This window comes from Eurytemora carolleeae, unplaced genomic scaffold (genome assembly GCF_000591075.1).
Source record: "Eurytemora carolleeae unplaced genomic scaffold, Eaff_2.0 scaffold1193, whole genome shotgun sequence".
NCBI lineage: Eukaryota > Metazoa > Arthropoda > Copepoda > Calanoida > Temoridae > Eurytemora > Eurytemora carolleeae.
This window is the reverse complement of record NW_019397101.1, coordinates 153,057-164,518: the sequence shown is the minus strand read 5'-3', so window position 1 is coordinate 164,518 and position 11,462 is coordinate 153,057. Positions and strand designations below refer to the sequence as shown.

Below are 11,462 nucleotides of genomic sequence, written 5' to 3'. Positions count from 1 at the left end.
TCCCCCCTCCCCCCTTTTCCGTAAAATCTATGATTCACTTTTGATGTCAGTGCTTTTGTTAAAGGGAATTTTCTTTTCTGCTGAAACAATGTGAATCCCATGTGTCAATATCGTTTAATTTAATGTATTTAATGACCCATGGTAAAAAGAACAAATTGGCTATGTTTGTCACTACAATTAAAACGAAAAAAGTAAGAATAACTTTAAACAAAAATTAATTCAATAAACATGATATGTGTAAGATTTAGGATGTATATAAATTAAAAATTTATCCCGGAGTTTATAATTTCCTAAATCCGCCAAAGTCTACTGTACACAATGACCTCAGTTGGAAAAAAACTTTTTTGTCATGAGAATTAGGACAAAGGAATTATCAGTAAGTTTTGATGTACACATTGACCCGTAATAAATAAATCAAATACCTAGGAGAAAAAACTAAACCTTCTTGGGGAACTTTTTTGATGGTTTAACAAAAGGGGAATTTTCTGTACTGCTGAATCATTCTGAATCCCCATGGCCAGGTCGATAATTTCTTAAATCCGCTAAAGTCTGGAAAACACATTAACCCAGTGCAGTGCTTAGGTTCCGCAAGATTTTGGCTTCCTGGATTCGGATCCGGATTCGCAAAAATATGCGGATCCATGGATCCTAGGGGCAAAATATCAACAAAAAACTGCAAAGAAAGAATTTACTCTTAAACTCAAATTCTGAACTATTGAAAAAAGAGAGATTATAAAAATTTCCTGATTTCTGAATGGTTCATTAAGTTTTAGCATATAAAAAACGAAAAAAATAAGACAAAAATTCAGTTTTTATGGAAAGAAATGGATCCGGATCCTTTCTTCCAGTGCGAATCCAGGATCCGGATCCTATTTTTTAGTCGTTTTGCCTCCGAACTAATGGTCGTCTTCCCCTGCACAGTTTATTTAAGTGACAAAGATTTATTTTTAACAAAGTTGAAAGATTGATTTGAACTTGTTTTATTTGAATTTTGGAAGGCGCACAGACGCACGGAAAAAATGACATATAACTCAAATTTTGATTTTGGGGCTATTTACATCTATAGGTATTGGTGTCTGCAGCTATTGCAATTAAAATTAAAATGTTGTCATAAAAATAAAAATAAAGAAATCATCAGTTTTTTAAATCTTTAAAATATTCTAATTACACTTTTCGCGCAATAAAAGTAGGTTACATCAAAAAGGGAAAATTCTTTGATTTAAGAAATTATTGTGAATCCCAAAAAGTTTCGTTTTAATCTAATGTTTAGGTTTTTCCCTCGAATTTGTGAGAAATATTTTTTTTAGTGTCTTTTTATCTCATATGGAATAATAATAATGAAAATATTTACAATTTTGATAACCCAGAGCTGGGAACTTTTGAATGTTGGGTATTGGGATTAATGCTTGATCCACTCTTTTTCTTAATCTCGGGATTAAATTATGCTTGTACTCTTTTTGTTATTAATCTCCAGATTAATTAACAGATCGGGATGAAGGATATCCCTTTCTAAAGTTTTCAGCTCAGATTGTTTTTGGATTACAAAAACTTTTGCGGATTAATAAAACTTTCTCTTTTTTTATATTGTTTTTTTTCCTTAATGCTATATCATGTAGTTTTTCACAGATTTTAAACTTTTGTCCTTTTCAGTGTGCTCAAACAAAGTTACAAAGAAATTTTTTGGTAATTTTGGCCATAAATAGATTCTTTATTTTAGATTAGAACAAATGTTTATTATAAACTAGACGTTAATCGTTACTGCAGACACTTTTATTTATGATGCGATAACATAACATAATATAACATATAACGTAATATGGTTTTATTTATGATGCTATTTTATGATTTTAACATAATATGATTTGAATATAATTCTAATTATTAAGTTGTTCTGATGGGAACATATATTCACAATGGCGTATTGTCTTTTTTAAAGATTGAGAGTTGTGCACTAATGGGGAAGTGGGGTCTTGGGAAGAATTATACCTTCTACCCTCCCCCCCCTGAGTCGAGGTAGTAAACCCAGCTGTTGGTTCTTTACACTAGTGTTTATATCCTTGAAGAAAACCAGATTTAGTTTTGAGGCTCTGCGTAGGTCCTGTCTAGGTCCAGATTGATCTTTCCCGCGCATTCAGCTGATTTTAATTTTAGAGATTTTAACTATAGCTTGGGTGTCTGGGTGTCTGTCTGTCAGTTTGTATCCAATAAACGTTAAAACGACTAAACCAATCGGGCCCACAATTTTGTGGGACCTTACATGACCCCAGGGAAGGTTTACGGATGCTTAAAATTAAAAAATTTGTCTCTAAAAGTTTTTTACCTTTGTAAATTTTTTTAAACGCGCGAAAAAAATATTACTAAATCCGCGAACTTTTTTGTTATTATTTTATATTGTACAAAGAGAAGTTGCTCAAAGATAAAGCCACAATTAAAAGTTTAAATAGAATATAGTCGCGTAAAAGCCTAGTTATATTAAATTTTGCTATCAAGTATCAGCTCAGAAATTATTTAATTGTAAACAAACAAACAAAATTTAGTAAACGTTGATGGCCCAAGCCCGGTACTCCTTTTCCTACAAAGAAATTTATCCAATTTTTGTTTTGGTTTACAGTCTTATTGTTACATGCAAACAACCCCTTAACCCAAACCTTTATTTATTTTGATTTCTTATCCCCCTCCCCGTATAGAAGAAATTATATAAGAAGACTGAGATTTGAAGAAAATCGATCATGCGTGGGTTTGACTGTCTGTCTATTTTGTGTGTTTGTGCGCGCACAGAGGAGTTTAACGCGCGTTGCACACTGGAACCAACCCTTCTGTCGGCCATTATACTTAACGTGCATTACTAAAACTATATTATTTATGTTTTGAAAAATCAAAAATGAATCACATATTTTTCAGGTTTCATAGCAAAATACAAGCTTTTTGTAGGATTTAAAAATAAACACTGCACAGCTCGACTCTTATATCTTCATCTGAAAATAAGAATTATAGTTTTTCTTTTCTGACACGTGTTGAGTGAACTATGTTATTAATTCTACGGCTAAAATTGTTTATAAAGTTAAACCACTATTTTTGAATATTCTTTCATAATTGAAATAATGAACAATTACGTTTAGTAAATCTTTTGTTTGATAACTGAATGTTTTTTGTATATATATAGTATAAAATAAGAAAGAATCTCCCTGAACTCTCATCCTTTGATTGGTAACCCAATATCTTATTCAAATCAACCAAAATTCAATGAATGAAAGATTAATCTAGAATAAGAATGAGAAGCAATTGAGCCCATTTTTGGAATTTAGTTTCAAAATGCTTTTAAAACATTAATTGTCTAATTTTAGCACAACTTTGAAACTATTCACGAGGTCACTGGATTAGAAGTCCACTGCGTCTTAATTTTAGAACCCCCTTTCACCCATTAAATGCAAATTTTTTGTATTTGCTATGCAATATTTTGTTGTTGAGCTTTGTATTTTAAATTGAAGTATTTAAAGGTCTTGAATTAGAGATTAAAGTATGACTGAAAATATTCTGGATGCACGTCGTTGTAGCTAGTTTTACACAAGGTTATAATGCAAGGAAAGTTATTTCAGAGGAGTACGCATCTTTTCGACTGAAGTGTACTGTCTCTGGGCGGTAATGTAAACACGACGCATGTCGAATCCTGGCATGAGATCCATCTTTCACATAAAAAATCAATAAAATATTCTGGTCATAGGAAACTATTATGTGAATTATCAAAATTATCAAAATTTAAGCTTTTAACCTCCTCGGATACTAGAGTAACACTGATGCATCTATTCTTGTTTACAAATTCCCCTCAGAGAGAACTGGTTTCAATATGTACGCAGAGTATACGCAACTGCAAATAACTTTCCTTGCATTATAACCTTGGTTTTACGTATATTGCCTTATTCTACATTTTTATAAATAGATCAATGAGAAGGATTGCTTTCATATTTGTAAAACCAGTTCCTTCGCAGATTAATGCTAGTTTTTCATAGATTTCTATAAACAGGTTTTTAAAGGCATTTTAAAAATTGTTTTATTCTACTACGTTGCTCGGGTAATTTTTTTTAATCGAATTTCGAAGAATAAAAATTGATTTTTACAAAAAAAAAATCGATTTTTAAATCAAATTTTTTTAGCTTACCCATTGGTTTCTTTTAAAAAATTCGGTCAATTCGGTTATGCCGTTTGGCCATCTATAGCGAACATATATATGAATATATGTATAAATATATTTATATGAGCGAAGAACGTTATCAGGAGATATGTCAACAGTGCAGTGCTAAAAACGTATGATATTTTTAATATTAAATGCAATATAGTTAATGGTACGTCGCGTTGATCTAATGAAAATCAAAAATGTTGACCCCAATATAATGAACCAAATAAGGAAATCCAATATGGAACTCCAGTAAAATGGATCCAATTTGGAAATTAAACATGAGGAATTCAGTATGAAAATCCAATATGAAAATCCAATATGAAAATCCATTATGATGAATCTAATATGAAAATCCAATATGAAAATCTATTATGATGAATCCAATATGGAAATCCAATATGGAAATCCAGTATGGTAAATCCAATATGTTGGATCCATGGAAATCCAATATGGAAGTACAATGTGGAAATCCAAAAGGGAAATCCAATATGGGGAATCCAATATGTTGAATCCAATATGGAAATCCAATATGATATACAAAATGGAAATACAGTATGTAAATCCAATATGGAAATCCAATATGGAAATCCAATATGAGGAATCCAATATGTTGGATCCAATATGAATATACAAGAAATATGGAAATCCAATATGGAAATCCAATATGGGGAATCCAATATGTTGGATCCAATATGGAAATCTAATATGAAAGTCCAATATGTTGGATCCAATATGAAAATCCAATAAGTGAATCGATCTAGGAATAGTTATGTCTGTTCCGCAAATTTTCTAAATTCCTTTCAGCTCAGTTTACATGAAAATGATTTAGAATTTGATCCGTGTACCAGAATATACTTCTCTTAGTGAGCATATTTATTTTATTTACAATGCAACACACACAATTCTTAAAGGGAGTGACAACAATTTAGTTTATACAGAATTATTTTTGTTTTGCTTCTTGTCCGGGTTATTTAATCATTTTAAAAAATCGAATCTTGAAAGCAAGTCTTCAGAAAGAGCCCTCCTAATTACATCAAAAGAGCGAATTTTTTGTGTTTTGTTACAATAACGTAAACACGTTTTGTAGATTTTGTAGATCTTGTCGCGGCTTTTAATCCTGATATTTTTCTTTACAGTTTTGCACTCTCGTTCAATTACCATTTGTAGAATAAATAAATAACTAATTGAATTGATTCAAAATATACAATTCGCATGTAACGCTCATTTTAAAAACTTGGATTTTGTGGATTAATAAACAAGGGGCTTCACAACTTTAAATGATTCCAATTTCAATTATTATTTTCTCTCCACTTTTTAATTTCTTCTGTACTTTTCTTTGTCACCCCTTCCTTAAACATTGAATTTCTTTTATTGTTTCGAATTCAAGGTTATGATAATAATGAGGCACTAGTTTATTAAAATATATGCTTCAAAAGACACAAACGGAAATTTTAAAAATTCCAAAAACCTGTTTTGGAAACTTTTGTTATGTAAGACATGTCTCTGTCTATCGCAATTATATCCTGGATAAAAAATAACGGTTCTTATATTTTCTTTAAAATATCTTGATTTACTATAAACAATGACTTATGAACAGCTAGGCCCTATGTAGGGTATAACAAGTCAGACGCACAATAAGAACTATTTACTACGTACAAAAGTTTGGCATACATTCTTACCTAATACATGATAATGTATTTATATTTATATATATATTCCCCGCCACAATAACACATGGATCCAAAAAAATAAACGAATCATAACAAAACAAAATTCCATTGCGTAGAAAGTTTTTTTGAACACCCTTTTTCAAAATCAATATTTTGTTACACCCTGTATTTGCCGCAGGAGATGGAAATGTTAGAAAATATTTTCGGGAGAAATTTTCAAACTTTTCTCGAAAATTCCAAAGTGCCACGAAGCGTAAATCATGGATGAGCGAATCACCAAATCTAGATTTCTGATTTAAATGTTAAACTATTTTTAACAAAGAAATACTTCCTTTGTGTGGATTTAATAATTTTTTTTAATTCAACAGCAAAACGGAAATAAAGAGAACAAAAGATGTTTTTATTCCTCAATCGTAGAAAGAAGGAAAAGTATATAAGAATAATGATTAAAAGCTTATATTACTATATAACATAGCTAAACAATTAAGGTATTTTGAGTACTTTTATGCCAATGTAAGTAGGTTTAAAGAAACTGAGCTGAAAACTTTTGAATGGGATATCCTTAATCCCGATCGTTTAATTAATTTGGAGATTAATAACAAGAGGAGAACAGGCATTATTTAATCTGGAGATTAAGAAAAAGAGGAGATCAAGCATTAATCTCGATATCCACCATTCTAAAGTTTTCAGCTCAGTTCACTTTGTTTTCAAAATAAACAAAAATTTTGGTTCTTGTATAATCAGATATCAAAACACATTAAAACGGAATGGAATTCATCAATTAACAGAGATAATATTTACTTAATATTTACTTCATAAATTGGACAAGTTTATTTGTTATACTTTAATATTATAGGCAATAAATATTCTCAGTTGTTGGTCTAATCTACTTAACATTTTTTTTAACTTGCGGAAGTTAAGTTACACAGCAAACAAAAAGTTTGTTTATTTGACGATGAAAATTGAACAGAAGAGTATTGAATTTTCTTGCTTGGTTAACAGTCTCTTTATTGTGCTAATGTGTTTGCAAAACATTGAATTTGCGATAGAAATTTTGCACAGGGGATGAAGTTTGCAAATTTTTAAGTTTACATGCAACCCTTCTCGCTACAAAATCTGAAAAACGAAACTAAACATTCAACAATCAAAAAAATTTTATCATCCTTTTGATTTATTTTTGTTTGTGTACATTATTGCGTAGTAGTAAAAATTACGCGTTAACCTCTGTAATATAACACCAACTATCAATCAGTATATTTTGACATTCACCTTTTTATACATAATTCACCCTGAACTAACCAGGACAAGATGCGTTCGATTGAAATACGTTTTCATTTAAAACGCATCCACCAAGAAAAAAGTAAAAACGAGAAAAAGAGAAAAAGCTTTGTTTTTCCAGCAATTAGAACGAAGACGACATTTTAGATTAGTCAGTTGTTTTTTAGTTCCTACGTTACGACAAGGTGTAATTAATTTTTAAAAAATTTAACTAATAAATTTATTTTTATTTTTCATTATTTCAACTTTTTTCAAACAAAATTAATAAAAATTTATTTAGGATCAGGGTTCGGTTCCTCTAGATCCAGGGATGGAGAGGGGTACTTCGGACCTTTTCAAGTCTGTAGGTAGGGTTGTTAATCGTTTTTAAAACGAACCAAAAAAAACTCTCGTTTTTCGTTTCGTTATTGATTTTTCAACACTAACGAATCTTCGTTTTGAGAAAAAAGAACTGCTAATTTTGAAATTGTATAAATGGACTAGCTTAACGACGATGTGCAAGTTTTACTGAAGAAAAAAATTATTGTGTTTGTAAATTTATCTTAGTAAATTTACCTTAGTAAATTTGATTTTTTTAATTCCTCCACCAGGGATGAGACGAGACGTTAATGACGATCGTTTAAAAAATGATCGTTTCGTTTTGATTTTTCTATGTTTTTCTGAAAAGTGAAAACGTTCCACCACATACTGCAGGTATTTAAGATTTTGAATCGAATCCCAATTCCGCTTTTGAGATACAGATAATAATTGAAAGTATTGTTCTGATATTTTGATAGAACTTGATATACAAAACTGTTTTATAAATATATAAAACCTGTGTCTTCATATAAATACTATGTAGCTTGGGAACCTAGCGTTGCCCAGGGTACTCGCAGTCACTCCCGCATTTTACCTGCACTTGGTCGTAATTTACAGTCGACCCATTTAACTTAGAGTCTCAAAACCAAGCTAAGAACATTCCTGTGAGACAAATCTGTTGACAAATCTGTTGACAAATCGGTCCATTGGTTCCTGAGTTATGATCTGACAAACAAAAAAATTCGTGGATTTAAAAAAAAAATTTAAATAGAATTTTGAAGGAGGCAAATTTTTAATAGTTAGATCATCCATAAACCAATCTGGGGTCACGCGAGGTCCTACAAAAAAATTGGGCCAGATCGGTTCAGCCGTTTTGACATTTATTAGATACGAACGGACAGACAGACAGGAAAACAAAATGACAGGCAAGCAAAGTATATATATATATAGATAGATTTAATCTTTGCGTTTATTTAGATACTCATACAACGGCTTCGGATCAGCCTGTAATTCTGATGCTAGAGGAGAGGGTCAAAGTGGTCCAGGGGGATTCGAGAAACAAGGTATCTTTATCTTAAGAATTATGAGAGGTTTAAATGCGAAAATCTAGTTGTATATTATATGTGAGTAGATTTTATATAAAAACAAAAAATATTTATTTTTAATGAAACTTTATTAGCTTATTTCTGTTTGTGTATCCACCATCCTTTACACCCTGTATTTTAATTTATTACACAGAGGGACTGAGAGATCTTATAGTTAATGGTTGACAAGGTTGTTCCACGAAACATAACAGCTGGCGAATAGCTTAGAATAGTTTTAAATGATTTGTTAGGTTGTTTGATACAAAAGAGAATGTAAAAAATACTATACAGCAGTTATATTATAGTAAAATTGATTTCGAAATAAAATATATTTGAAGTAAAGATTGTTTTAACGAAATAAACTGCAAAAAGTCTTTGATATTTAATACAGTGTGAAGAAGACGTTCAAAACTATTCACAAACTGTCAGGTTTCCTGGGACACCCTGTTATAGATTATAATTCCTTGATATCCAAAGAGAAAATCTTAGACTATTAAATTACATATTCTTATACAAACTTATTCTTACCACTACACGTTCTGAAGGGATTAACAATTTACAATAGGAAAAAAAAATCTCAGAATCTAATTTATGAAAACATTATAATTATTCCTCATATTACATATATATAATGGCGCTTAGCGCCCATCTTCGATTTTAACTCTTTATTGTTGCTCTTTTATCGATTGTTTTTGTTGATTTTAAAACTCGGAATTTGTTAAGGCAAATTTTTCAATTCTGACAATTCATAAACCTTTCCTGGGATAATGTGAGGTCCCACAACTTGGGCCCAATAGGTTCAATTCTAATAATCCATAAACCTTTCCTGGGATTATGTGAGGTCCCACAACTTGGACCCGATACGTTCAATTCTAATAATCCATAAACCTCTCCTGGGATTATGTGAGGTCCCACAACTTGGACCCGATACGTTCATCTTTACACCCTGTATTTTAATTTATCTCTACATTAATCCCTCTGATCTCACCCTGCCACAGATCACCTGACAATCTCCTTCCTCCCAATCAACTCCTTACCTATCCAAAAACATAACTATAGATGTGTGTAACTCAACCAACCCTGGTTAGGCGGGTCCAAGCTGCATAGTAAATTGTGATTGCTTATTTGTAATATCTTATGCGTTGTAGTTAAATAGAAATATGAAATATGAAGGTAGACTTTTACGTCACACCAGAGTAACGTCTTCGGAACTACAGGGTGTTCCACAAAACATGACAGCTGGCGAATACCTTAGAATAGTTAAAAATGATTTGTTATGTTGTTTGATACCAAAGAGAATGTAAAAAATACTATATAGCAGTTATATTATAGTAAAATTGATTTCGAAATTAAATATATTTATAGTAAAGATTGGTTTAACGAAATAAACTGCAAAAAGTCTTTGATATGTAATACAGTGTGAAGAAGACATTCAAAACTATTCACAAAATGTCATGTTTCCTGGGACACCCTGTTATAGTTTATAATTCCTTGATATCCAAAGAGAAAATGCTAGATCATTAAATTGCTTATCCTTATATTATTATTATTATTATTATATATTGGCATATATAATGTATATATACACTAGGCTTTTAAGGCGCTTGGCGCCCATCTTCGATTTTAACTCGTTATTGTTGCTCTTTTATATCGATTGTTTTTGCTGATTTTAAAAATCGGAATTTGTGAAGGCAAATTTTCAATTCTAACAATCCATAAATCATTCCTGGGATAATGTGAGGTCCCACAACTTGGACCCGATACGTTCAATTCTAATAATCCATAAACCTCTCCTGGGATTATGTGAGGTCCCACAACTTGGACCCAATAGGTTCAGCCATTTTGACGTTTATCCATTACAAACAAACAAACAAATATACAGGCAAAGTATATAGATAGATTACCAGCTGGAGTACCTGGTGTTGTCCAGGTTTATATTATTATTCTTATAGTTACTCCAGTCGTTTACTCGCGCTTAATGATTTTTGCTGAAGTGCTCGGCGTTGCCCGTGGATTTTAAAATTTCCAAATTTTGTCAGCCTTTGTCATCCCCAGGGTACCCATTGGTTTCATCAATAAATGTCAACCAGTTATGGCCAACTATAGTAAACAAATATTTATGAGAGAAGAGCTATATTATATAGATACCTATTTAGTATATATAGTATATATAGATATCTATTTATATTTAGTTTTCATTGTGATTGGTGGGATCTGTGCCATCGTAGAGGTTGTTGCTTTAGGACTATTCACAATATGTGCAGGTTAGACTTTATATATTTCTTTTTTTTCAAAATCTGTGGTACTTTTTTTGTCTGGGTTGAAAAAAAATTTATTCAGAATGTTGTAATCCTGATTCGCCAAAAATCGACCCTTTTGTTTACATTCACTCATCCAATATTCTTTCATTCATTTACTTTCACTCACCAAATATTCATTTATTCATTCATATTCATCCAGAATTTATTCATTTATTTATATAAATTCATCCAGTATTGATCATTCATTCAAATCTATTCACCCAGTATTCATTCATTCATTTATATCAATTCATCCAGCATAAAGTATTACTCAATAATATTTATTCATTTTTAAATTTTTAAATTTAACTTTTTATTCATATTTTCTTTTTTAATTCTGTATTAATTTTTTCTATTTTTAGCGATAATTGAATTTGAAATTATATTTACTAAAAAGTTATAATTATTCTTTCTAATTTGTTATAAAAATTTTCTAGTTCTTGCTGCCGTGGGAGCTTCAGTACTTGGAGGTATAGAGATAAGTAGCAAAAAAGCTCAGTATACGGTTACTATTGGAGCAGCATTAGTTCTAGAGGTGGGTACCGCCATACAGATCGGCATACAGATAGGCATACAGATAGGCATACAAATAGGCATACAGATCGGCATCCAGATAAGCATACAGATAGGCATACAGATAGGCATACAGATAGGCATA

General features: G+C 31.0%; 2 protein-coding genes across 2 annotated transcripts in view; both read left to right on the top strand.

Moving 5' to 3' along the window:
- The window catches only part of LOC111711848 (uncharacterized), a 13,984-nt gene extending 3,211 nt beyond the window's left edge, over positions 1-10,773 (top strand). Inside the window, exons 4-6 of the mRNA XM_023486309.1 lie at positions 7,403-7,469; positions 8,398-8,483; positions 10,697-10,773. Coding sequence (XP_023342077.1) covers positions 7,403-7,469; positions 8,398-8,483; positions 10,697-10,773 — 230 coding nt within the window. The remainder of the gene's footprint in view (positions 1-7,402; positions 7,470-8,397; positions 8,484-10,696) is intronic.
- A 72-nt stretch (positions 10,774-10,845) lies between these two features.
- The window catches only part of LOC111711853 (uncharacterized), a 15,957-nt gene continuing 15,340 nt past the window's right edge, over positions 10,846-11,462 (top strand). Inside the window, exon 1 of the mRNA XM_023486314.1 lies at positions 10,846-10,850. Within this exon, the coding sequence (XP_023342082.1) occupies positions 10,846-10,850 (5 nt within the window). The remainder of the gene's footprint in view (positions 10,851-11,462) is intronic.